The sequence below is a fragment of the Haemorhous mexicanus genome, chromosome 4 (assembly GCF_027477595.1).
Source record: "Haemorhous mexicanus isolate bHaeMex1 chromosome 4, bHaeMex1.pri, whole genome shotgun sequence".
In the NCBI taxonomy this organism is placed as follows: domain Eukaryota; kingdom Metazoa; phylum Chordata; class Aves; order Passeriformes; family Fringillidae; genus Haemorhous; species Haemorhous mexicanus.
In genome coordinates this window covers 4,516,613-4,538,260 of record NC_082344.1, presented here as the reverse complement: position 1 = coordinate 4,538,260, position 21,648 = coordinate 4,516,613, and the positions used below count along the sequence as shown (strand labels likewise).

The 21,648-nt window shown below is 49.2% G+C and overlaps 1 protein-coding gene across 1 annotated transcript; it reads left to right on the top strand.

The window, feature by feature from the left end:
- Positions 1-513: 513 nt before the first annotated feature.
- Positions 514-21,257, top strand: NDNF (neuron derived neurotrophic factor). The gene is made up of 4 exons (XM_059843708.1): positions 514-904; positions 17,055-17,252; positions 18,201-18,325; positions 19,193-21,257. Exons 2-4 carry the CDS (start codon positions 17,056-17,058, stop codon positions 20,581-20,583), a joined length of 1,713 nt encoding a protein of 570 aa, XP_059699691.1. The 5' UTR covers positions 514-904; position 17,055; the 3' UTR covers positions 20,584-21,257.
- The last annotated feature ends 391 nt before the right edge of the window (positions 21,258-21,648 follow it).

The window sequence follows — 21,648 nt, the reverse complement described above, 5'->3', positions numbered from 1 at the left end:
CCTGAAAGCTGCCTCTGACCAAAACGTGATGAGGGACAAGGTGAGAGGTTGAACATGTAGCTTCGCGACTTGTTTGCTCAGTTGCAGGAGGGTTTAGTAAATCCCATATCTCACGCATCCTTGACCGTCTCTCCCGCCTCCGTCGCTGTTGGGATGTTCCGCAGCGTTCCCGCAGCCCCGACCGATTCAAGCAGCGGCCGCGTGAAAGAGAGGAGCGGGAGCGCCGCGTCCTCCGGGCCCTCGCGTTCCCCCGTCCGGGCTTTGCTTTCGGGCAGGATCCGACCCTCCAAGATGGATGTTGAGTAGGCTCTGGCAGCGCAGCCGAGCGCGGCACAAAGCCGGGCGGCGCGGAGCTGCCCCTGCGCGGCTCTGCCGGGGGCGGCGGGGCCGGCGGGCCGGGCCGGGCTCCCCGCGGTGCCGCGGGCTCCCCCGGGCCCGCCCCCGCGGTGGCGGAGCGGTGGCGGGGCGGGGCGGCCGCGCCCGCGGGGCACCCCCTGCCCGCCCGCCCCGGCGGCAGCAGCGAGACGCGCCGGGCGCCGCCGCTCCGCGCCCCCTCCGCCAAACTTTTGCCGGCGCTCGGCCGCCCCGCGGCTCCTCCCGGGAGGCGAAGCCGGAGCCGTGCCCTCGCCCCGGGCAGCGGCGGGTGCCCGGGGGGCTCCCGGTTTCTTTCCTCAGCTTTTTATTGTTTTTCCTCTTTTTTTTTCTTTTTTTTTTTTCTTCCCCGCGGGGAGGGGTGGGGAAGGGAAGGGGCTATAAAGCGCGAAGGGACGTGCGTGACACAGTCCCCGCTGCAGCCCTTCTCCACCGGAGCGGGGGGCTAGGTCAACACCCGCCCCCCTAAAAATCAACCCAAGCCTCCCCCGCCGCGGGAGGGACAGCACGGGACGGGACCGGACGCCGCAAGGTAAGGCACCGGCAGCGGGGCGGGGAGCGGGGCCGCCCGCGCAGCCCGCTCCTATTGCCCCGGGGAGGGCGGGGGCCGCGGTGCCCCGACACGGCTGCGGGACCCTCGGCCGGAGCGGAGCCGGGGCCGCGGCCACCTCGGCGCCGTCCCTGCAGCCGCGGCTGCGGCGCTGAGCCCGCGTCCCGGCACCGCTCCGCCGCGGCTTATGCGGGATGCTGCCGGGAGAAACCGCGGCGCCCTCTCGGATCTCTCCCTCGCCTTCGAGGTTTGTTTTTTTTCTCCCTGGTTTTGCCCTCTCGCAGCCCGCGGCGGCCGTGTGCCCCGCAGCCCGTGCTGCTGCCGAGAAGCCCGGCTCGTCCTCGGCGCTTCCGCGGAGCCGGTGTGTGCCAGGCAGGCAGCGGCTCCGGCTCCGCCAGCATCATACGTGCTTCTCGGGGGAAAAAAAAGTGGCTACCGAAAAAGAAGTGGCTACCAAAAAAAAGCAGACAGAAAACTCTACGGTGGGATGTAAGTGTTGAGGTTTGCTTCGTGCAGCCTTGGTTCTGTTTTTATTTCGACAGCGCAGAGACAATGGCTACAAAGCGCTGTTTAATCACTTGCAGATAGAACTTTTATGTATTTAAACCTTCGCAGTTAAAGGCTAGCGCTGGTTTTTGAAAAGATGTGATTCTCTGAGCGTGTTGGTTCTGGATGAATTTGACACTTGAGCGCTAGCATGCCCTGGTTCCCCGGACGGGTTAGCGTGGTGCCAGGGATGACCGTGATCCTGTCTGTGCCATGCCGCCCGGGGCTGCTCTGGAAATCATCCCGGTCGACACCGACGTGGACTAGGCAGCCTTTGGAAGGCTGGTTTCAGACAGCGGGTCGGGAAGCTTGCAGTTTCCCTTGGATTTCTCCTCCCCACCAAAGGAGCTGGTTAGCATCTAGTTACAATGTTAATTAGAACAATTAAACAGTATCGCTGTTCTTGTGGCTCGACTGAGCCGCAGGAGGCGAGCTCAGAGGGGAGGCAAGGTCCCTGCCATAAATCCCCGGACCTCCGCGTCCCAGCCGGCTGTTTGTGAGCAGCCCTAGATAGCAGGAGATGTTCAGTGGCACAAGTGTGGCACTGTCTCCACTGGAGCATCCCGCAGTCAGGCTGCTCTGGCAGCCCACCCAGCACTGAGGCTGGCTCCCACCCATTTCACGCTTGGTAGAGACAGAGGAGTTGTGCCTGTAAAAGTGGAAGGGGCGAGAGCAATGTGAGGGTGAATTCCTCCCTGGGCAGTTGGCAGTGAGTGATTTATGGCATCGGTGACCCTGGGCAGGCACTGCTGGCTTGGCCATAACCTGGTTTCCATAAAAACAGCCCTTGGGCGCTGGACACCATCAGCCCCCTTGGCTGTGCCTTGAGGGAGAAGGGGGAAAAACTTTGTGTTTCTGCTCAGCTACTTTGAAAATTGCTGAATCTGAACTATTTTAGGAATGGTACTTCGGATTGCTTCTTGTCAGGAATGCCTCATCCTCCCGGCCGCGCTCTCCTGCCTCATAGCGAAATGCGTACCTGCAGGAGTGCTGCCCAGGTCAGCTTTCTAGTGACACTGCAACTCTCTGAAGTGCTCAGAGCAACGTCTAGAATTTAAAACTTGCTGATATTTGAAGCAGAAGAGGACTTTTTAAAACACTGAGAGATTTTTACCTTCTCGTTTGACCATTGAGAGCATGGTGAGATATGCAGTAGTGGATCACGTGTGGGTGTATCCAGGCTCCTGTGGAGGTGTTTGACCCTGTTGTGAGCACAGTGATATTTGTTCCTTGTGAGCTTTCTGTGTCAGCAGATAACGAGCCCTTCATAATTTTGTGAGAGCTTTATAATATGTCTGAAAAATTCCTTGTCACGTTTCCGTGATGAGGACTGTGGGTGCCTCCCACTCTCCTTGTCTCCATGCAGCCCTGGACAGAAATCCTGTTGATTGCTGTGCTGTGGAGGGTGGGCACAGCAGCGTATCATTGCAGCCCTGCCTGTGAAGTGACAAAATGTGCATGTCCCACTCCTGAGTGGGGACATGCCAGGCTCTGCCAGCAGCTCCCTGCCAGCAGCCACACCTGGCAGGCGGTGGCACCTGCGTGTGACGTGCCGCTGGCGTCATGGGCCAGCAGGTCACCTCATGCCCCAGCCACCCTGGGGAATGTCAGGATTTGGTAGTGAGATGAGAGGGAACTTGAGCACTGTGTGGGATGCTGATCCCACCAAGATGACTCTGGGCCCCTTTATTTAGTTGTGAGAAGTTTGTCAGCGAGGCGAGGCAGAGCTGTGTAGGATCGCCCCGCGCGCCTGTGTTGTTGTGGGTGAGCACTTCGGAAACGCGGAGGAAAAGCTCTGAGGTTTCCCCAATGTTTATAAATACAATCTGGTGCAAACTGTCAAGCAAGCTGTTCAAAATCACGTCACGCCTGTGCTGCCTTCCCCGCTCGGCTGAAATGCCTTCGCCGCTGCAGAGCCGGTGTTCGTGTGTCATTCGGAGCTCCCGGCACGCAGCTCCGGCCCATCTGCAAGGCTTTCCCAGCACCCCTGTCCTCCTCCTGTGAGCCAGGCTGGGGATGCAGCGCTGTGGGCAGGCTCGGTGTCGTGGCTCTGTGTGCAGCTCATTGGAGCCTGAGCATCCTTCAGCGCTCCGAGAGCCCAGGCTGCCCCAATGCAAGCCGGCTCACGGACCAGAAACTGCGTGCAGGGGCAGCAAGGGCATCATCAAGACCCCTTTGTCCTTCTTGGAAGGTTTGCCTACCTGAGATGTCCCCTAAAAATGAAGGGATAAACCCTTTCCTGAAAGCTCCATCCATGCAGTGGCCTTCTGCTCCATGCCATGCCCTCAGCAGGGCTGGATGGAGGCTGTTTGCTGGATGCTTCACTCTGAAGTGTGCCAGGGTCTTCTGCCTTAATATATAAAAAGATGAGATGTTTATTAAACTCAGACCCTGCTTTTTCTTCTACGATTTATGTCTCGAGAGGCTGGCGATAAACAGTTTATTAAAAAGAAATCCTGATTTATTTCTGCAAATGGTTGCATTTCAAGCTGGTACTAAATGGTTTTGTAGGAGACCACCTTTTATACTTCCCATGGCAGTTGAAAGGATTGCTAGAAAAACAATCCAGAATCTAAGTAGGTTTGGATAAAGGCAAGCCAGGACTGTACGTCAGGGTATGTGGTGCTTTTAAGCAGCGAGGCGGTGGATTTTACCACGGAACATCTGGGCACTGGCTTCAGTTACAGCACAGATTTTAGTGGGATAACAAGTCCTGCTTGGCTTCACGTTCATTTTGAAGTCACTAAACTTTATACGAATAATAAAACTGTAAGCCCATTACTTCACTGTTTGCAAGGGGCTGTTTCAGTCCCCCTTCGGGGTCTCGCATCTTTCTGGGGCTGGTTTTGTTTTGCTGCGCTAAGTGGGTATTTATCTTCTCAGTGCCTGGCTCGCTTTCGCTGGAGGCAGCTTTGCTAATTTGTAGCGACGGCCACTCCGAGCAGGGCGGGCGAGTTTCCATTCGCCCCCGCCGAACGCGCACGTTTTCTGCATTAGGGGCAGCCTCGGAAAGCTGCGAGTTTCTCCTTCCCGGCACTCGAAGGGGCTGAGGTTGGTAACCTGGAGGGCGATAGAGCACCTCGGGGCTACCAGCTCGGCCACTCGTGAGAGTTAAAGCAACGGGGGAGGGTTTGCTTTCTTTTGGTTTGTTTTCTTTTCTGTTTGGTTATAAAACGCAGAGGAGGAGAGCGGACTGGACTGAAGGAGGGAAGGGCCGCCTCTTTTACACAAGAAAACAAGTTTGCAAGCCCTTACAGAAGGGTGCACATACTGCTGGGAGTGCCCCAGCATCAGGGAGGATAACCCCAGCTAGTTTACAGGATCAAGGAATACGTGTTTGGAATATAAGTTCCAGGGGAAGAGTGGATAGACAGGCCATGAGACCGATGGTTACGTCGATCATGGAGCACCTGGTGTGACACTGAGCGCTGGTGAGCTCTGCATGTTGGTGTCACTGACTGTATGGGCAGTAAACCAGAAGAAATCAGAATTACATCCAAGGAAGACTATCCCAGGTAAGACCAGTGAGAAGGGCCTTAAGTACTGCTTGAGCTCTGCTAGCTCAGGAGTGGAGCAGTGAGCGAGCAAGCACTGCTTTAGGGGAAAGGCAGAGCGCAGAAACTGTTCTGTTTCACATCCCAAGATGTACTTCTGCGGCAAAAATCCTCATTAGATCAAACAGGGATCGTTTCTGCCTGAGAAGACGACTCCAATAAGCTTGTGGATGGATGGAAGGAGCTTTGAAGGCTGAAGAGATGTTATGTTTGAAAACTTCAACAAGATGTCATTAGGAGAGGAAGTATTTGCCCTTAGATTGGGAAACAGGTCAGGATAATAAATCCTAACTCCAGGAGAGTGTGCTTAAAGCTGCAAATACATTCAGATGGGAGAGAAAGTAAGTATTAGAAAGAAGTTTGTTCTCTCAGAATTAATTTTCTCATTTGCTGCATGCATGGACACCCACTGAACAGGAGAAGGATAAATGTTAATGCAGAGCTGTAACAGGAACCAGCTGAAAATCTCATGACTGCATGGATGGCTTTGATTGCTCCGCAGGGAGCACGTCAGTCATGTGGGACACGTCAGAAACAGGCAGTGTGTCATGTCACCTCACGTGTGAGGGAGCTGATAGTCCAGCTTCACCAAGAACCTGATGGGGGGCATTTTACAGGATGGGTTTTGAATGTCACTGGAGTAATCAGCAGCAGGAGCGGCCTGAGAAGCCAGCCCCACTGCACGAGAGCTTCGCTAAACACAACCGTGCCTGAGTTACCAGAGGGGAGCAGCAGATCCTGCACAGAGCATCTCACCCTGGGCTCTGCCCTTGCACCCAGGCAGGTACTTGCAGCATTTCTCACCAATTTCTCAGGGCTGTTCAGGCTGGGTCTCAACTGGGACTGCTCTGGCTTCAGGGTAATTAAACTCAGGGGTTAGAGAGATGTTTGTTGCTGGTGTGACAGCTGAGAGAGGAAGCAGTGGGTACTTGCTGCTAGCACCTGGAAAACTGAAAAGCAGAAGGCAATAATTTATCTCTCCTACCTCATTCCCTGCTCCAAGGGTCCGGATATGAGTGCCCCTCCAGTGTGACCCTCGCACGCTCCCAAGGTGACACAGCACCGAGGCCGACACCTCCCCTGTGATTTACAGGGGAAAAGCATTGTTTGCCTAATTGAGTCCATTTCTTTTTTTTTTTTTTCCCCTGTATTATTTGATAAAGCACAACTTTGTTGAAACTTGATTAGGGGGTGAGAAAAATGATGCTTTTCATCTTTCTCACCTTTAACTTGCTCAGTACCAAGACAGAGCAGCCCCAGACCAGCCGAGGCATCGCTGGTGGCATTGCAGGCTCCTCACACACATTTGCAGGGATGGTTGGACAGGGAAGATGTTTGTACAAAGCAGTCAGAATACTGTGAAGAAGTGAGTGCTCCCTCTCTTTCTCTCTGTCTCTCTCTACTTGTTTAGGTGCAGCAGATTTAGTGCTAATTTGTTTTTAGTCAAACAGTCTAAACCAGTCTCAGCATTCTGAAATCCAGAAACCTGATGGAAATTTAGCAGTTTACAGATTGGGACTGTGATGGTGTGGGAAAGCCAAGCGTCTTGGAGCTGCTAGCTGGTCTCAGGATGAGAAGGAAATCATCAGTGTGCAGCATTAACAGTTTCTAGTCCCTGCTCCTTCCCTTCTTTTGGCTACTAAATCTGTGTTTAATTCCCTGGAGGTTTTCTCTCCTGGGTAAAAATTACTTACTTGGGTATGATTTGTACGGCTAATAGGATCTTATCCTTATTTGGGGAAGACCCTAGGGGCTCTTTCAAACTGATTTTTCAGTAATGAGAAATAATGAATAAAAGTCTAATAGTCCTAGGGGGTATTAAAGTTACAATTTTGCAGGGAAGATTTAATATCAGTCGATTAAAACTTTTATAATCCTGTTAGAGTACAATAGTCAGAAAAAAAAAAATAAGAGAGAAAATAAGTAGGTTTTAAGACCCTCTCACATAATGTGAACAAGTCTAAATTTAATGTTTGAATTAAGCAGGTATTTTAAAGCAAAAGTCTAAGACATCTCTTGCAAGTGTGTGATAGCAGGGTGGCAGGCTCAGGGAAAGAAATGTGCTATGTTAATTTATGGAGCACATTCTAATTCCCTCTCCTCTAAGGAAAAACAGTTGCAAGGTGTTTATGAGAAAATCCAGGCAATTAGAGCTTAAACTAGAAAATGCCAAATTCATAGACCTCAGCACAGTGTGTTTGCAGCAGCCCAAAACATGCTCTGGCTCAGTCTGTTGCTCACAGGGTACATGAGCATCCCCACTGGGCACTGTGGGGTCACCCTGGGACTGGGCAGACCCCAGCTCGTGGCCCTTGGTGAAAGGTGTGGGAGCAGAGTGGGACCTGGGGGCATTGTCCCCATGGGCACAGCCCCCCACATGGCCAAGCCTCTGCTGAGATGCTTTGAAAGCACCAAGGAGCAGATTCTGCTTTATGAATTTACAGCTTTTTGGGTTTAGCAATGCTCAACAGTGTTGCTGGAATAGCACTTTGTCCTTTAGCAGTAGCTTTCATCCAAGAATGTTGTAGCCATTTCCAGTTGCTGGCAGAGGGACACCCCCAGAAGGCAGCGCTGGATCCCACAGCAGAGCTCTCACCACTTCTTCCCCCTCTCTGAATGCAGAAACTCCTCCCTTCTTCTCCCTCCTTTGCTGCTCTGTCAGCCTGGGATGTATGGATGCCATAAGAGGGCCGGAGGTTTTGGGGCTGTTTGGATGTTCGCTCACCCATGACAGCCCGGCCTCCCCGCCCGCATGGGATCCCTCCACTTTTGTTGGCAGCCAGCACATAAAGGGATAACCTTTCCCCTGCCAGCCTGCACAAATAAACACTGGCCCAGCAGCAAAGTGGAGCTGAAACCAACCCTTGCAATAATCTGATTTTTCAGACCCCTTACCACAGCTCTGCAGGTAACCCTGGCAGGTTTGACCATCTGGCGCCACATCCCTTTGGAGCACCCATCCCTCCTGCAGCTGGGAAGGACTTTCCAGCTTGGATATGCACAAGTCCACTGCTTAAAAAACAGAAAAGTGCTAGAAAGAAGACTGAAGACTGGCAGCTCCCAAATGTGCTTCTGTCCTGCTTTGGTGTGATGGGCTGGGGGCTGGTGAGCTGTGGCTGGACTCGTGGGCTCTTCCAGCCTCTCCAGAGAGGTGAGAGTGTGTCAGCTCTGACCAAGACCATCTCCATGGCTCTGCCTCACTGTCTCCCCATCATTTTGCCCTTTAGAGTCAAATCCTTGCCCTGTTACATGGTTCTTAGCACTGGAGGGGTTGAGTGATGCTGGGGGAAGTTGGGATTTTCTCTGGAAGCAGTGGGAAATGTCAGGCACCATGCTGGGGACAGCAGGTAGCTATGTCGAGAAACTGGGAGCAGCTCATGCCCTCCAGTAAAAACTTTTACTAATTAATGGAGCTAATGTCACTAATTTATCTGTTGGAATCTGTGTCTTTTTAAAAGTAGGATGCTAAGGGAGTAAATACAAAATGTAGGCAGTGGGAGCATTCCTGCTCCTTCTCATACCTACCCATGTCCTGTCTAGGAGTGAGCATGCAGAAGAGGGAATTTGCTGAGTGACACCCGGAGCAGTGCTGAGGCTGGTTGTGCTCCCTGGATGTGGTTCATCCAGGATGAGCCATCCTGTGCTCTCAGCCACTGCAGCCCCTCAGGAACCAGTGCTAAGAAATGGCGTGTGCTGCCATGTGGGAGACAAGATCCATGCTGGATCTTGGAGTCTTTGCTGCTGTGGCTGAGATCTGCCAGGTCTAATGCTAAGAGCTGCTGGAAGAAATATGTAAATATCAACAGCTTCAGCACTACATTTGATACTTTCCATTTTCAAACACTTGACAAATGTTTACATATTTTCAGCAGCCCTCTTCCAGCTAGGGAAAATGAGACACAGCGTCTGTGAAATTACTCTGATATGCAACAAATCATTATGAGAGAGCACCTTGAGGGTTCCTTAAGGACTTGCAGGGCCTAAGATTTCCCTTGCATACTTTTAAAGCTGAAGGCAGAAAATACTAAAACTGAATCCAGTTTTGGATAGTAAGGGCAATCAGAAAGATTTGCATCCTGATGGTAATTCAGGGATTTGAAATTCTGAGGGATCAGCTATAAATATAACATATATTACTGTGGTCACCAGTAATATGTAGTGGTCTCTACTCCCAAATAGGAGAAGTGGAAATGGTCTTAAGCTGTGCCAGAGGAGGGTTAGACTGGATATTAGAAAAAAACTTTTTCATGGAAAGGGTTGTCAAACATTAGAACAGGCTTTCCAGGGCGGTGGTGGAATCACATCCCTGGAGGTATCCAAAATATGTGTACTTGTGGCACTTGGGGACATGGGTTAGCTGTGGCCTAGGCAGTGCTGGGTTAGTGACTGCACTCAGTGGTCTTTTCCAACTTAAACAATTCTCAAAGGGGCCAAACTCTGAATTCAGTAGAAAAACTCCTCGTTCCTTTGGGGTCAGCACTGCTGCAGGACCCCATTCTGGTGGCAGCACAGGGATGCAGGTATTGCATCCCCAGGTATTGCAGACAAGCACTGTGCATTCTCACTGCTGCTGTTTTGCTCTGCTCTTCCAGCTTTCTGGAAAGCTGCTGCTCTTCCTCTGTGCCATGGCAGGTGAGAAACCACCAGTGGTAATAAGGGCAGTGTGGTGACAGGGCAAAGGAGAATTCCTGAGTCACTGCTGTGGGTAAAGGTAGGGAAGTGAGTGGGAATAGCGATGCCCGTGGGCTGGCTGTGGTTTGTAGCTCTGTGTATGTGTGTGGTGGTGTTCCTGACGCCGAGGGAAACTGCATGTCTGATGGAAGCTGTGGGAATCAGCCCCTCTGCACTTGACAGGTTTTCCAAGAAATATTCCCTTTATAGGTTTTCCAAGAAATATTCCCTTTATAAATCAGCAACCAAAAACTAGAAGGGGAGAAGTGCATAAGGAATTCCAGTGTGCTCGTGGCACAGCTTTCCACAGAACGTGAGTGCTCAGGTTGTTGCTGGAGGTGCCGGAGCTCAGCTTCCCCCACTCCTGCTCTGGGAGTCACTCTGGTGACCTGCCTGTCCCTGCCTCTCCCACTGCTCCCTGCCCTGTGCCAGCTCCTCATGTTCTCCCCTTTAGCAAACACCTTGTTGGCCGGGAGCAGCTGCCATGCCAGCTGTATTCCCTAGGGATGGCTCAAGCAACCTTAACTCCTTTGGTAGTTAATGAAGTTAATGATGCTGGGTTTGTGTTGTAGCACCTTTCCAAGCCTTCCTGCCCCCCTCAGTTTGAGGATGCAGCAGCAGGATGCAGATCCTGGTTGCGTTCCTGCTCTGTATCATGCCCTGACATTTCATCCCCGTCCCTGGAGGATTTTGGCGAGGGTGCTCACTCATAATGTCAGACTGAAGTATTCCAGAGGAACAGTGGGGAAACTGTAGCAAATACCAACACGCTGGTGTTGGTTGTAATTTGTAATTGTTCGTGTGTTCCTCCCCACTAATCCCCTTGCTGAAATTCATTACGGAGAGAGAGCAACCTACACCCGGAGAGCCGTGCTGAAGGCGGAATGACTTGGCCAAGGAAAGTAGCTATTGTTTTATGATTAAAGGAAAGGATTATATTGGGATTTCCTTGAACAAGGAAAGTCTCTGCCCTACTTTTATTGCTTGTAACAAGGGGATAATAATTACTTTCCATTATAAAACACCCCCAGCGCTTGCGCTGAAAGATTTGTGGTAGAGCTGCGTGGCATGCAGGGCTGGTTATCTGAAATGGCCTGGAGTTGTGCAAACTGAGATTTCTCTGCCTTATTTCTCCTACTGGGGCTCAACCCCTGCTGAGACTATGGAAAAAATTCCTCTACTCCGAGTTGGGTCAGACTCTCCAAGTGTGACATATTTTCCTCTGCAGGAGCTGGTACCAGTCACCTATCCCATGACGCCTGCCCTCTCCAGGAGTGCCATCCAGCCACCTGGAGGTTTTGTGCGGGCTTGGGAGGATGAGCAGGGGCAGCAGCAGGGACCCAGCCGGTGCTGGAGTGGCCAGGGGAGGTAACATCTGTCCTGGGGGGAGGGCTGCCAGCTGGCTGCCGCCCCCTGCTCCAGCACATCCCTGCTTCCCGTGCCGCTGCCACCCCCTCGCAAGGAGAGGCACGGAACAAGCTGAGCATTGTAACAGGGGCCGCCGGGGACGCGCTGTTTGTTTGGGTTTGACACTCGGCGCTGAGTCCCGTGGGCAGAGGTGGCTGTGAAAGAGAGAAGTGCTAGTATGTGGTCTCTGATTGAAAAAAGGAGAACTATGAGGCATTTCCTTGAGTGTCCCAAATGGCATCTCCTGGCTCAGCTGGTTTTGGAAGCGTCCAGCTGCCACCAGCTCCAGGGTGATGATTTTGATGTGATCAGGGTTGAATCTGTTTCCACTAAATGTGGAAAAATAAATAAGTCTCAACTTAGAAACAAAATAGTCCATGTAAAATTAGATTTTTTTGATACTGTATCTCCCTGAGTATGTTTGCTTTTCAACATGTCTAATTTGAGACAGCTCTGCATTTTCTAATGATGCCCCTTTGGGGTTAACCTCTCCCCCAAGCTGTAGCTCACTGCCACTGTTGTCCATTAAGATTTGGAGGAAATGCACCCCTATTTCTTCAAACCTTCCTACTTTTACATGGTTGTATTTTTTCCCCATAATGCCACAGTGATTTACTTGGCTAAAACAATAATTTTCCCAGCAAAGGAAAATTGTGGGTTGAGTTGGAATTGCAAGAGGCGTTTGGTTAATCCACAGATTATTGACACGGTGGACCCTCCATGCTTCAAAGGCACCATTATAGTCCATCATGTCCCTGTGTACTCAGGGAGCTTTAATCCATGGATTACAGGTCCCTGAGAGCTCCTGTCCTCCCAGTTACAGCTGGTCCTGCCAACAGGAGCTGCAATGTCAAGCTGGCTGCGGCACCACACAAAAAATCGGTCTTTAAAATCCACGGAGACAGTGATACACCCTTGCATCCCTACTGGGGCAGCATTCCTTGTCCCGGGCCCCTGGAGAGGTCCCACAGCCCTGCCTGGTCTGTGTTTTTCCCCAGGCACCAGGCAGGACCAGACAACAAGTTTTCAAAAGTGATGCTTTAAAAAAAAAAAAAGGAACCACAAAAAAGCCCAAATGAAAAGCCTACCAGGCGTTTTCCACATCCTTTAGGGAATTGTCAGCATTAAACAGCAGGCCCTCACTTTTCCCCTCTGGCCTCCCCCTAAACAAACAAACTGAGCAACTCCCAGTAAATGCTTAAATTGCAAAGGCATTATTTTTCCTTGTTTGCACATTAAAAAGAACTAATTGCATTACAATCAAATTTCTAAGCGCTTTTAAACTCCTCTGGTGCTCAGGTGATAACTGTGTGTGCTGAGGTGCATGTATTTGTGGCATATATCTCTGGAAATGGAGTGTATAATGGAAAAGCTCGCCGCTTCTTTACTTGCAGCATTCCTATAATAAGTAAGAGAAGTCACACAGTGCTCTTTTATTTCCAAAGCTGGACTTGAAACACGTTAATAAATCTGCAGACTTACCATGAGATGCAGCATGGGTAATGTAAACAGGAAAAAACCCCGCCCCCAGCACACCAGAGTTTAAAAATAGGATGTAAGGAGGAAAAAAAGTTAACCATCCATACAATAAAAAGAGAAGAAATGCAACACAAGAGCGCTGTGTCAGGCAGTGCCTTGAAATTATCCTCACTAAATTACAGTTGTGCTCTTCCCACTCTGTAATTTACGTGAGGGTTTGGTTATTCCAGATGCATTTGCTCCAGGTAAACCCAGATCTTTTTGGTGGTGTTAAGTCCTTCACAGGTCAGGGTGACAGTTGAGGAGTAAAGCAAATTATTTCCACAGATCAAGGAAGATGACTGTGAACAGGTATCAGTGTTGCATGTGGTGAATCCAGTACTTTGCTCCCTTTTTCCCCAGCATAGGTGTGTTGGGTGAGTACCTGTGTTAAACAAATGCACAGCGAAGGCCAAACAGGAGGACACAACTGCTTGGATCCCCAAGAGCCAAACAAAATGGATTCTTGGTTTGCTGGGTGGGGTTTCTGTGGTGGGACCTAGGCAGGGAGCCTCTGATCCCTTACAGAGCATACCCTGCACAGCCGTGTTTCAGTGCTGGAAAAAAAGGTCAGCCAGAAAATACCACAGGCTTGAGCAGGGAAATCAAAAATGGGGTGATTTCATTTGTCCTCAAGGCCACCTGCTTCTGGCTTCAGTAGAGGATGTGCCCACCCTGCTGAGCCTCTGGGAAAACCCCAGGAGGTGCTGCCTCCGCTCCAGCTGATTTGTCCCTCAACTCAGGACCTGAGCCAGCTGTGAATCCCATTATCCTCTCCATTTCTGGTCCTAATTGCAGTTTACCTGGAGATTTGCAGATGGAGGTCTCAAAGGCAGGAAAGAGGGCTGTGTAGGGCTTTTGTAGGTGGGATTTTGGAAAGGTTGGTAAGGAGATTATTAAAAAGATAAGAATTAATTGTAATTGTTATAAAACCCACGAGCTGACTCAATGATTATTTTCATCTATGTGCTTATAACTCAAGTTTATAAAATGTCATTTATAGAATTATTATTTTTACATTGTGAAAGAAAGAAAAAGCCCCAAGCCTCTGGCAAGGTGGTAAATTTTGAAGCATTTAAAATCATGTATCTCCCTCTCCAATGTCCAGCATGTATTTTTCGTCTGTTGATCTTTTTAGGTAAATGTAGCTGGGTTCATTAAGCAAACATCTCCTGAGGTGTGGCTCTTGCCCCTGCAGTGTTTGTGTAGCCTGGGAGCTGCTCACCTGGGGACAGCACTGCCACATTCCAGGTTCAAACCCAAGGAAACCCTGGCCACCTGCCCTGGCATCTCTCAGCCTGCCCGGGTTCAGTGTCCTGGTGCCTGGCAGGCAAAACTGAGTGGCCTTGTCCCTTGGGAGCAGTCCTGCCTGCGAGGAGATGGCACCCTCTGGATGCTCCATGCTCAGTCTGACTTCCCAGCTCAGTCAGCCAGCAGGACCCTTCCCTCTGGGTTTAAGGCTCAGTTGAGACAGAGTTTGGGGAAGAAGTGAAAGGTAAAGACGGGCCATTAGAGGGCACTTTTGCAGTCCTGGAGAAGGAAAACGGTGCTTATTATTTCACTCAGGACTGTTTATTTTGGCACTCTCTTAAATTCAGTGATAAACAGCAGGAAAATCCCTCCAGTCAGCAGGAATATATCAATAAAATATTGACTCAGAGTTTAAAAGAAAAGAAAACAAGACAAACTTGTAGAAAATGGAATAAAAGACATTTAAGGAGGTGGCACAGCCTAGAGAACAAAAAATCACACAACGTATTTCATGTAATTTGTGGGGCTTAGCAGTGCAGTGCTTAGGCCACAGCTTGTACCTGGCTTCTAAAAACAAATCCAAGGCAAGAAAATTGGTTTTTTGGGAGTTTCTGAGGGCTGGGTGGCAGAGCACGAATTCACGGGCTCACATCTAGCAAGTGCATTTTCTGAGGGACTCTGTCAAAGTCACTGGTGAGCTTGCCCAGAAACAAACACGGGATGAATAAATGGGCTTTTTGCTTCGCTCTTGATGTTTTGCATGGGTAAACTACAGAGGGTTTAGTTTGAAACCCTGCCAAATCATAATGAGTGCGCTGCAAAAGCTAGAATCTGTTCATTAACTGGTGTGAAAGGGTGGTGTAACACTGACAGCACAGCTTCCAAAAACTGTGAGCCAGGTTTGGATGCCTCTTTGCTGTTGTCCCGCTTTGGGAAGTGTCATGTATGAAAATTGGGCCCATTTTAAACCTCTGAGGTTAGATACCAGAAAATGAAAGCACTCAAAATTCTATCAATTTGTCAAAGAACAGAGATTATAAAGGTTTCCTTTTTCAGTAACAGTTGACAACTTTGCAAGGTATTTCATGTGTGGGATGGGCAGGGATCTAGAACTAAATTTAATGTGTCTTTTTGGAGTTATTTTTAAGCCAAAATGCTTTTGCAATTAGATAAAGAAGTTGCAGACAAATCTGTGCCTTGTCACTGCTCTGTAGCTGTTAAGGGGGGCAGAAACACTGTTTATGGGAGATTTTAAAGTGCATTAGCTAGTGAAATTATTTAAGAAGTGAAGCTTAGCCTATAATCAAAATGGTTTATTTTAGTAGAGGTTACACTGCACTGGAACTGACTATGGGAATACACAGGATTGCAGTTTCAGGGGGTTCATGTGGAGGACGCTGTCCGCAGAAAGCGTCAGAGCTTCTTACCTAACCAAATAATCTGCTGTAACTGTTGTGATTAAGTTGGAAGGAATTTCATCCCTGTTGGCCAACAATAATACTCGAAAAATCAATAAACAGTGTGATAGAGCACACGAAACTCATCGTGCTTTGTGGGAGAGGAGCTTTCTGCTGGCTTTGGTGACTCAAACCAGCAAGTATTTTGACTCATGATCTTTGCTCCAAAAGGTCAAATGTCTTTAACTTTGCTGGTAAGTATCAACACTCCAGTCTGAATTCGAGGAACTATATCCCCTGTCATCAAAAGCTAACTCAGGACCTGTTTGGGACAAATTTTGACAAAGGCTGGGAAAGCTAAATCAGGATTTGAGGAAAACAGTAGAAAAGGGGGGAGGGAATGAGCTGATATCAGGGGAGAGCAGAGAGGAGGGATGAGTGGGGCAGCATCTGCATGCTGGTGGAAGGAATGATTAAATAACAATGCCAGAGGCAGAGGAAGCAAAATGAGGGTGGAAATAGCCCTCCATGGCCTTGCTGGTGTCAGAAGCCCTGCTGTACAGCATGTGGGTGGCTGTGTTGAGCTGTCCTGAGAGCAGGACAGGCAGAAGGGGAGCTGGAGGCAGCAGAGAGAGGGATTTAGGAAGAGCAGTTTTAGCACGGCTTGGAATACAGTGTGCCACTTCTCGAGGAGCTTTATATTGCTGCTTTTGCATAAAATATTGGGGTGGTGGGAAAAAGAAGTATCTCAGTGACAGATTTGATCTTAAAGGTAAAAGGAAGAGTTTGCTATAAAATAGTAGTTGCTTTGCAGTGCAGTACCCAGAGCAGGGCATGACTGCACACTCAGCCATGAGACAAGATAAGCTGTTCCTGGCAGCTCAGCTTTTAGCATGTTTCTCCCCAAAATCAGTGCTAACACAGTTAAGGTAATGGCCTAAACATTTTTTCTTTCTTTCTTGTCCTAATTAAAAATGGTTATCATTTAATAATTTAAACTTGGTACATTTGTACCAGAAATGGGCAGTTTCCCCTTTCAGCCCCATCCCAGAGCCATTATAGATGAGATCATCTACAGTACAGAAAGGAGATTTCCAGCCTGTCCCCTGTATATGTTAGGGTAGACATTTCTGACCTAGTTCTAGACATAATAATGAAAGGCTGAGATTATGAATTATTATGCCTAATTTGTAAAGGATTCTCTGCTTTTGTGTTTTGCAATTCCCATCAGGCTCGAGGATTAAGCCCTGCTGAATTGCATGCTAATACCAATGTGCTTTGAATACGTGTGGGTTTGTATCACATGTTTTCCTAATTCGCTATTTTTGTCAAGAACAGTTTCACTGGAAATATTTACTTTCCAGAGGATTGTTGGAAGCCCAACCAAAGTCTCCTAGGGGAAGCAAAGCCAATGTACCCTCCATCTGCTCTGTGCTTACTCCCAAGGCCAGCGAGCTCCGTTTCTGCTGTGGCAAAACATCAAAGTGTAACTCACCAAAGCATGTGGAAGGCTTTTGCTCTTTGGTAGCGATTCCAGTTTGAAACCTGTGCCTGGGCTGGCTTTGGTTACTGCTCAGGATGGGCAAACCTTGGTGACACCCTTTATCCAAGCGCTGTGACAGCGCGAGCTCGGTCCTTACAGCGAGTTTTCCAGGTGTTTGTGTGGCAGTGAAGGTGCCTGCAAAACACCAAGTGCACGTGAGGTTGCTGTAGGTGTGCCCATGTTCCAGCACAGACGAGCTGCACGTGGTGCCCCTCCTGAGGTGAGACCCCCTGTCATTGCTGCAGGATGCTCCTGCTGCGCTGCCCGCTGCTGCTGCTGCTGCTGCTGCTGCTGCCGCTCCACTCCAGGCCCCAGAAGCTGCCCACCAGGGATGAGGAGCTCTTCCAGATGCAGATTCGGGACAAGGCGTTCTTCCACGACTCCTCAGTCATCCCCGACGGAGCTGAAATCAGCAGCTACCTCTTCCGAGACACCCCCAAAAGGTATTTCTGTCTGGCCCAAGTGAGGAAGCTGAACTTTGAAGACAGTAGCTCTGGTTGCTGGGTGCTTTGAGGTAGAAACTGGATCCCAAACATAAAAATATAAATGCCAGCGTTCTGTTTGGTGAAGTAAATATGTGAGCCTCCAGCCCAATCTGGCCTCCCCAGCTGAGGGTCTGTCCAATTTATTTGGTTTCTGGGATAAGCCCAGAGCTCCCCCAGACTGCAGAATTTCCCTGAAGTGGAGCCACTAACCATGTCTGGAGGCAATGGGAGCGGGAAAGAAATGAGAAACTACAGGCTTGACCTACCCCACTTGTCACTCTTCATTGTTCCCTTCTGTGCTTTAAAGAAGCAGCATTAGGCAGCCTGGTCTGAAATCTCCACTTCCCAAACTTCACCCTGTGGGTCAGAAAATACTGAGGGTTAAACTGGGGAAGAGAAGGCTCCAGAAAGTTTAGGGAAGAGCTGCATTATGTTGTACCACATACCTCCTCCAGCCTTCATGGGTGAGGAACATTTTACAATAGGTGATGTGTGGTGCCTGGAGGGATGTGGGAGGGCAGCTGGGTGTGTGTGTATCTCTATGTACTTATCTGGATAAAATATGTGTCCTGCTCAGAAGAGCATCTCTCTAAGTTCCAGGAGAGATCCTGTTTCCCTCATTTATATCTCTGTGATTATTTGTATCTAGGTAGTACAGGGGTAGAAAGTAAAGCTGCTGGAGGGGAGGGCAGGAGGCCAGAAAGCCCTCTGCTCTGCCTTGACACAGAAGTGTGAGCCCTGCTCCTTAGCTCTGGCCCACCAGCCTTTCCATACTCCTTCTGCCTGCTGGTAGCACTTTTGACTCTGGGGCCCCACCAAGACCATCCTTGACTGTGTCCAGTCACTCCCTGCCAGCTGGCTGCCATCAGGAGTTCCTGACATGTAGGTCTGTCAACCTCCCTCTAGGTATTTCTTCGTGGTTGAAGAGGACAACACTCCCTTAGCAGTGACAGTGACACCGTGTGATGCCCCTCTGGAGTGGAAACTGAGTGTGCAGGAGCTCCCAGAGGAAGCCAGTGGGGAAGGATCAGGTAACAAACCATCAGCAACTTCCCCTGTCCCCTTCCCTGCTTTTCTCCTGGATTTAAGGTTCCTCAAACACTGAGTCTCACAGCAGGCCTGTCTTTATGATCTCCTGCTGTTTGACTCTTCCAGTGCAGGAGATTGACAACAGGCAGCAACATGAAAAGGAAAAGGACTACAAAGAAGTAAAAGCTGAGGTTACAGTCACAGGAGTCTGGATGCTGCCAGAGCAAACTGTGTTTGCCCAGAGTGACTAATTTTGATGGGGGCTTTGCTGTGAGGTGTTTACACAAGATAAAACTGGAGAGACAGGGCTGCCATTGCAGCAGGGCTGAGCTCACCCCTTGGGAGGACTCATCTCCAGGCACGGAGCTGTGTAGCTGCTGCTCAGGAGAGAAAAGGGCTGCCGAGCCTCTGACACATGCCACCTGTCCCACACACCACATGGTATGGCAGACACACCTCTGGTCCCCACTGTGTTTAGCAACAAAATTTTAGTGTGACTCAGACGGCCAAAGCCAAGGGACCACATCCAGGAACAGGCAGGTGAGCGAGTTTCCCCTGGAGAAACACGCATGGCAACTCCAAGTGGGATCCCTGACACTCGAGTGGAAGGTGTTAGCTAACATTCATGAGATTCCATTAATGCTGGTCAGGTGGAATTTCGTTGTGTTTGGGTTTAACCTGAGTGCCAAACCAATTTTCCTCTCTGTTTTGACGGAAGTATTGATCAATTTCATCTTCCTCAGAAGACAAAACCTTCCTTTTCCATCTCACTTTTGTATTTTATGTAGCAAAATGCGCCTTTTAGAGTTCTGTTTTTTCACGTTTGCAGAGAGTGTCTGTGCTAATGTTTTCTTTTGCTTGTATTCCAGGTGACCCAGAGCCCCTTGAGCAACAGAAACAGCAGATTACCAACGAGGAAGGCACGGAGCTCTTCTCCTACAAAGGCAATGACGTGGAGTACTTTGTGTCCTCTAGTTCCCCCTCTGGGCTGTACCAGCTGGATCTGCTGTCGACAGAGAAAGACACCCATTTTAAAGTGTATGCAACCACGACTCCAGAGTCAGACCAGCCTTATCCTGAGTTACCTTATGATCCCAGAATCGATGTCACCTCTCTGGGACGTACAACGGTGACGCTGGCATGGAAACCGAGCCCCACGGCCTCCTTACTGAGACAGCCCATCCAGTACTGCATCGTCATCAACAAAGAGCACAACTTCAAAAGCCTCTGTGCTGTCGAAGCCAAGCTCAGCTCTGACGACGCCTTCATGATGGCTCCAAAGCCAGGTCTGGATTTCAGTCCCTTTGACTTTGCCCATTTTGGCTTCCCTGCAGACAACAACTCTGGCAAAGAACGTGGTTTCCTAAAACCGTCCAAGTTTGGGCGGCAAACGTCCCCAAAGCCGAGAGTTGACCTGCATAGAGTTTGTATTGGGAACAAGAACATCTTCACCGTGTCTGACCTGAAGCCAGACACGCAGTACTACTTTGACATGTTTGCAGTGAACACCAACACCAACATGAGCACCGCCTACGTCGGCACCTTTGCCAGGACCAAGGAGGAGGCGAAGCAGAAAACAGTCGAGCTGAAGGACGGCAAAGTTACAGATGTGTTCATCAAAAGAAAGGGAGCCAAATTTCTACGTTTTGCCCCTGTTTCATCTCACCAAAAAGTCACCTTTTCCGTTCATTCCTGCCTGGATGCTGTTCAGATCCAAGTTAGGAGGGATGGAAAACTCCTTTTGTCTCAAAGCGTGGAGGGCGTGCGGCAGTTCCAGCTCCGGGGGAAAGCGAAAGCTAAGTACCTGATTAGGCTGAAGGGCAGCAAGAAAGGTGCTTCCATGCTGAAGATCCTGGCCACAACCAGGCCTAACAAGCAGTCCTTCCCTTCCCTTCCCGAAGACACGCGGATCAAAGCCTTTGACAAGCTCCGCACGTGCTCCTCGGTCACCGTGGCGTGGCTGGGCACGCAGGAGAGGAACAAATTCTGCATCTACAAGAGGGAAGTGGATGACAATTACAACGAAGAGCAGAAGAAAAGAGAGCAGAACCAGTGCTTGGGTCCAGACACTAGGAAGAAGTCGGAAAAGGTTCTGTGTAAATACTTCCACAGCCAGAACATCCAGAAGGCAGTGACCACAGAGACAATCAGAGGCCTGCAGCCTGGCAAGTCCTACCTGCTGGATGTTTACGTCATAGGGCACGGCGGGCACTCGGTGAAATACCAGAGCAAACTGGTGAAAACCAGGAAGTTCTGTTAGTGCCCCTGGACAGAGGAGCACAGGGAACTCCGGACTGAGCATTATCCTGCTTCCGAGTATACGGATTGACTACTTGCACAGCTGAGAAGTTGTGACCTGTATTTGTACTGTGTAGAGAAGATATCAACTTGTATATTTATGTTTACATAAGTCATTGTCTGGAGGAACTGAGGCTGGTGCTGTCTGGTAGCACCTGGCAGCAGTGTTATCATGTGTCCAGTGACCCACATGTGATGCTCAGTAGATGTCCAAGGTAGCAGAAAACCTCGGAAGAACTGGCACGCCTTTGCTTCCATATTGCATGAACTGCTTCTAAATTATTTTATACTTTAAGAGGCTGAGATACATCATTTGTTCACCTTGTTACTCACACACACGACTCACAGACATATGCCCTTTCTCTCAGTGTAGATGGTAGGGTTTCTGTAAATTATTTTATAGAGTCCTGTTTTAAATGTTTATGTTTCTATGATTGTAAACTATTAAAATCTCCCCCAATAAAATACAGATTTAAACTAAGTATTAACTGGGCTGCACATGAAGCAGTTTCAATGCTAATGTAAATTCTTACCTAGCTGATTTTCATGTTTAAATACTGTATGTATTTCATGTACAAAGTTGCCATAACGTTATATTCCTGTACATAAAATTAAAAAATACTAGATTATATATTATTGACTTTTTGTTGGCTTTTTTTTTTTTTTTTTTGACATTCTATGTGCACAGACGGGTGTGGGGACAGATGACACACGCTAAAACTTGGACTGAATTCAGTTTTCCTTTTTCATCGTGGCTTGGAGTCTGAGTTAGAGGCCATGCAGATCTTTTGTATGGTCATTTGTTATTTTTCTGTTAGATTGTCATTCGAAGCATTTGCTTTATGGATGCTGCTGAGTTTGACCACAGTAGTAATAAGCTGAAAAGATGGTATTTTCTCCATTGACAAGAATGGCAGTGCTACCAAAACCCCAGACACTTTCATTTAATTTGCAGTTATTTCCATGGTGTAGATTTCTTTAAGGTATTATATTCCTAGATATCATATTTTCTAAACTGTCTTCTTTG

What these genes read in the sequence shown, in the direction of transcription:
- NDNF (XM_059843708.1), top strand. Translation starts at nt 17,056, where the DNA reads ATGCTCCTGCTGCGCTGCCCGCTGCTGCTGCTGCTGCTGCTGCTGCTG. An exon ending in TTCCGAGACACCCCCAAAAG is followed by an intron (nt 17,253 to 18,200) that starts GTATTTCTGTCT and finishes ACCTCCCTCTAG; the next exon opens with GTATTTCTTCGTGGTTGAAG. An exon ending in AGCCAGTGGGGAAGGATCAG is followed by an intron (nt 18,326 to 19,192) that starts GTAACAAACCAT and finishes CTTGTATTCCAG; the next exon opens with GTGACCCAGAGCCCCTTGAG.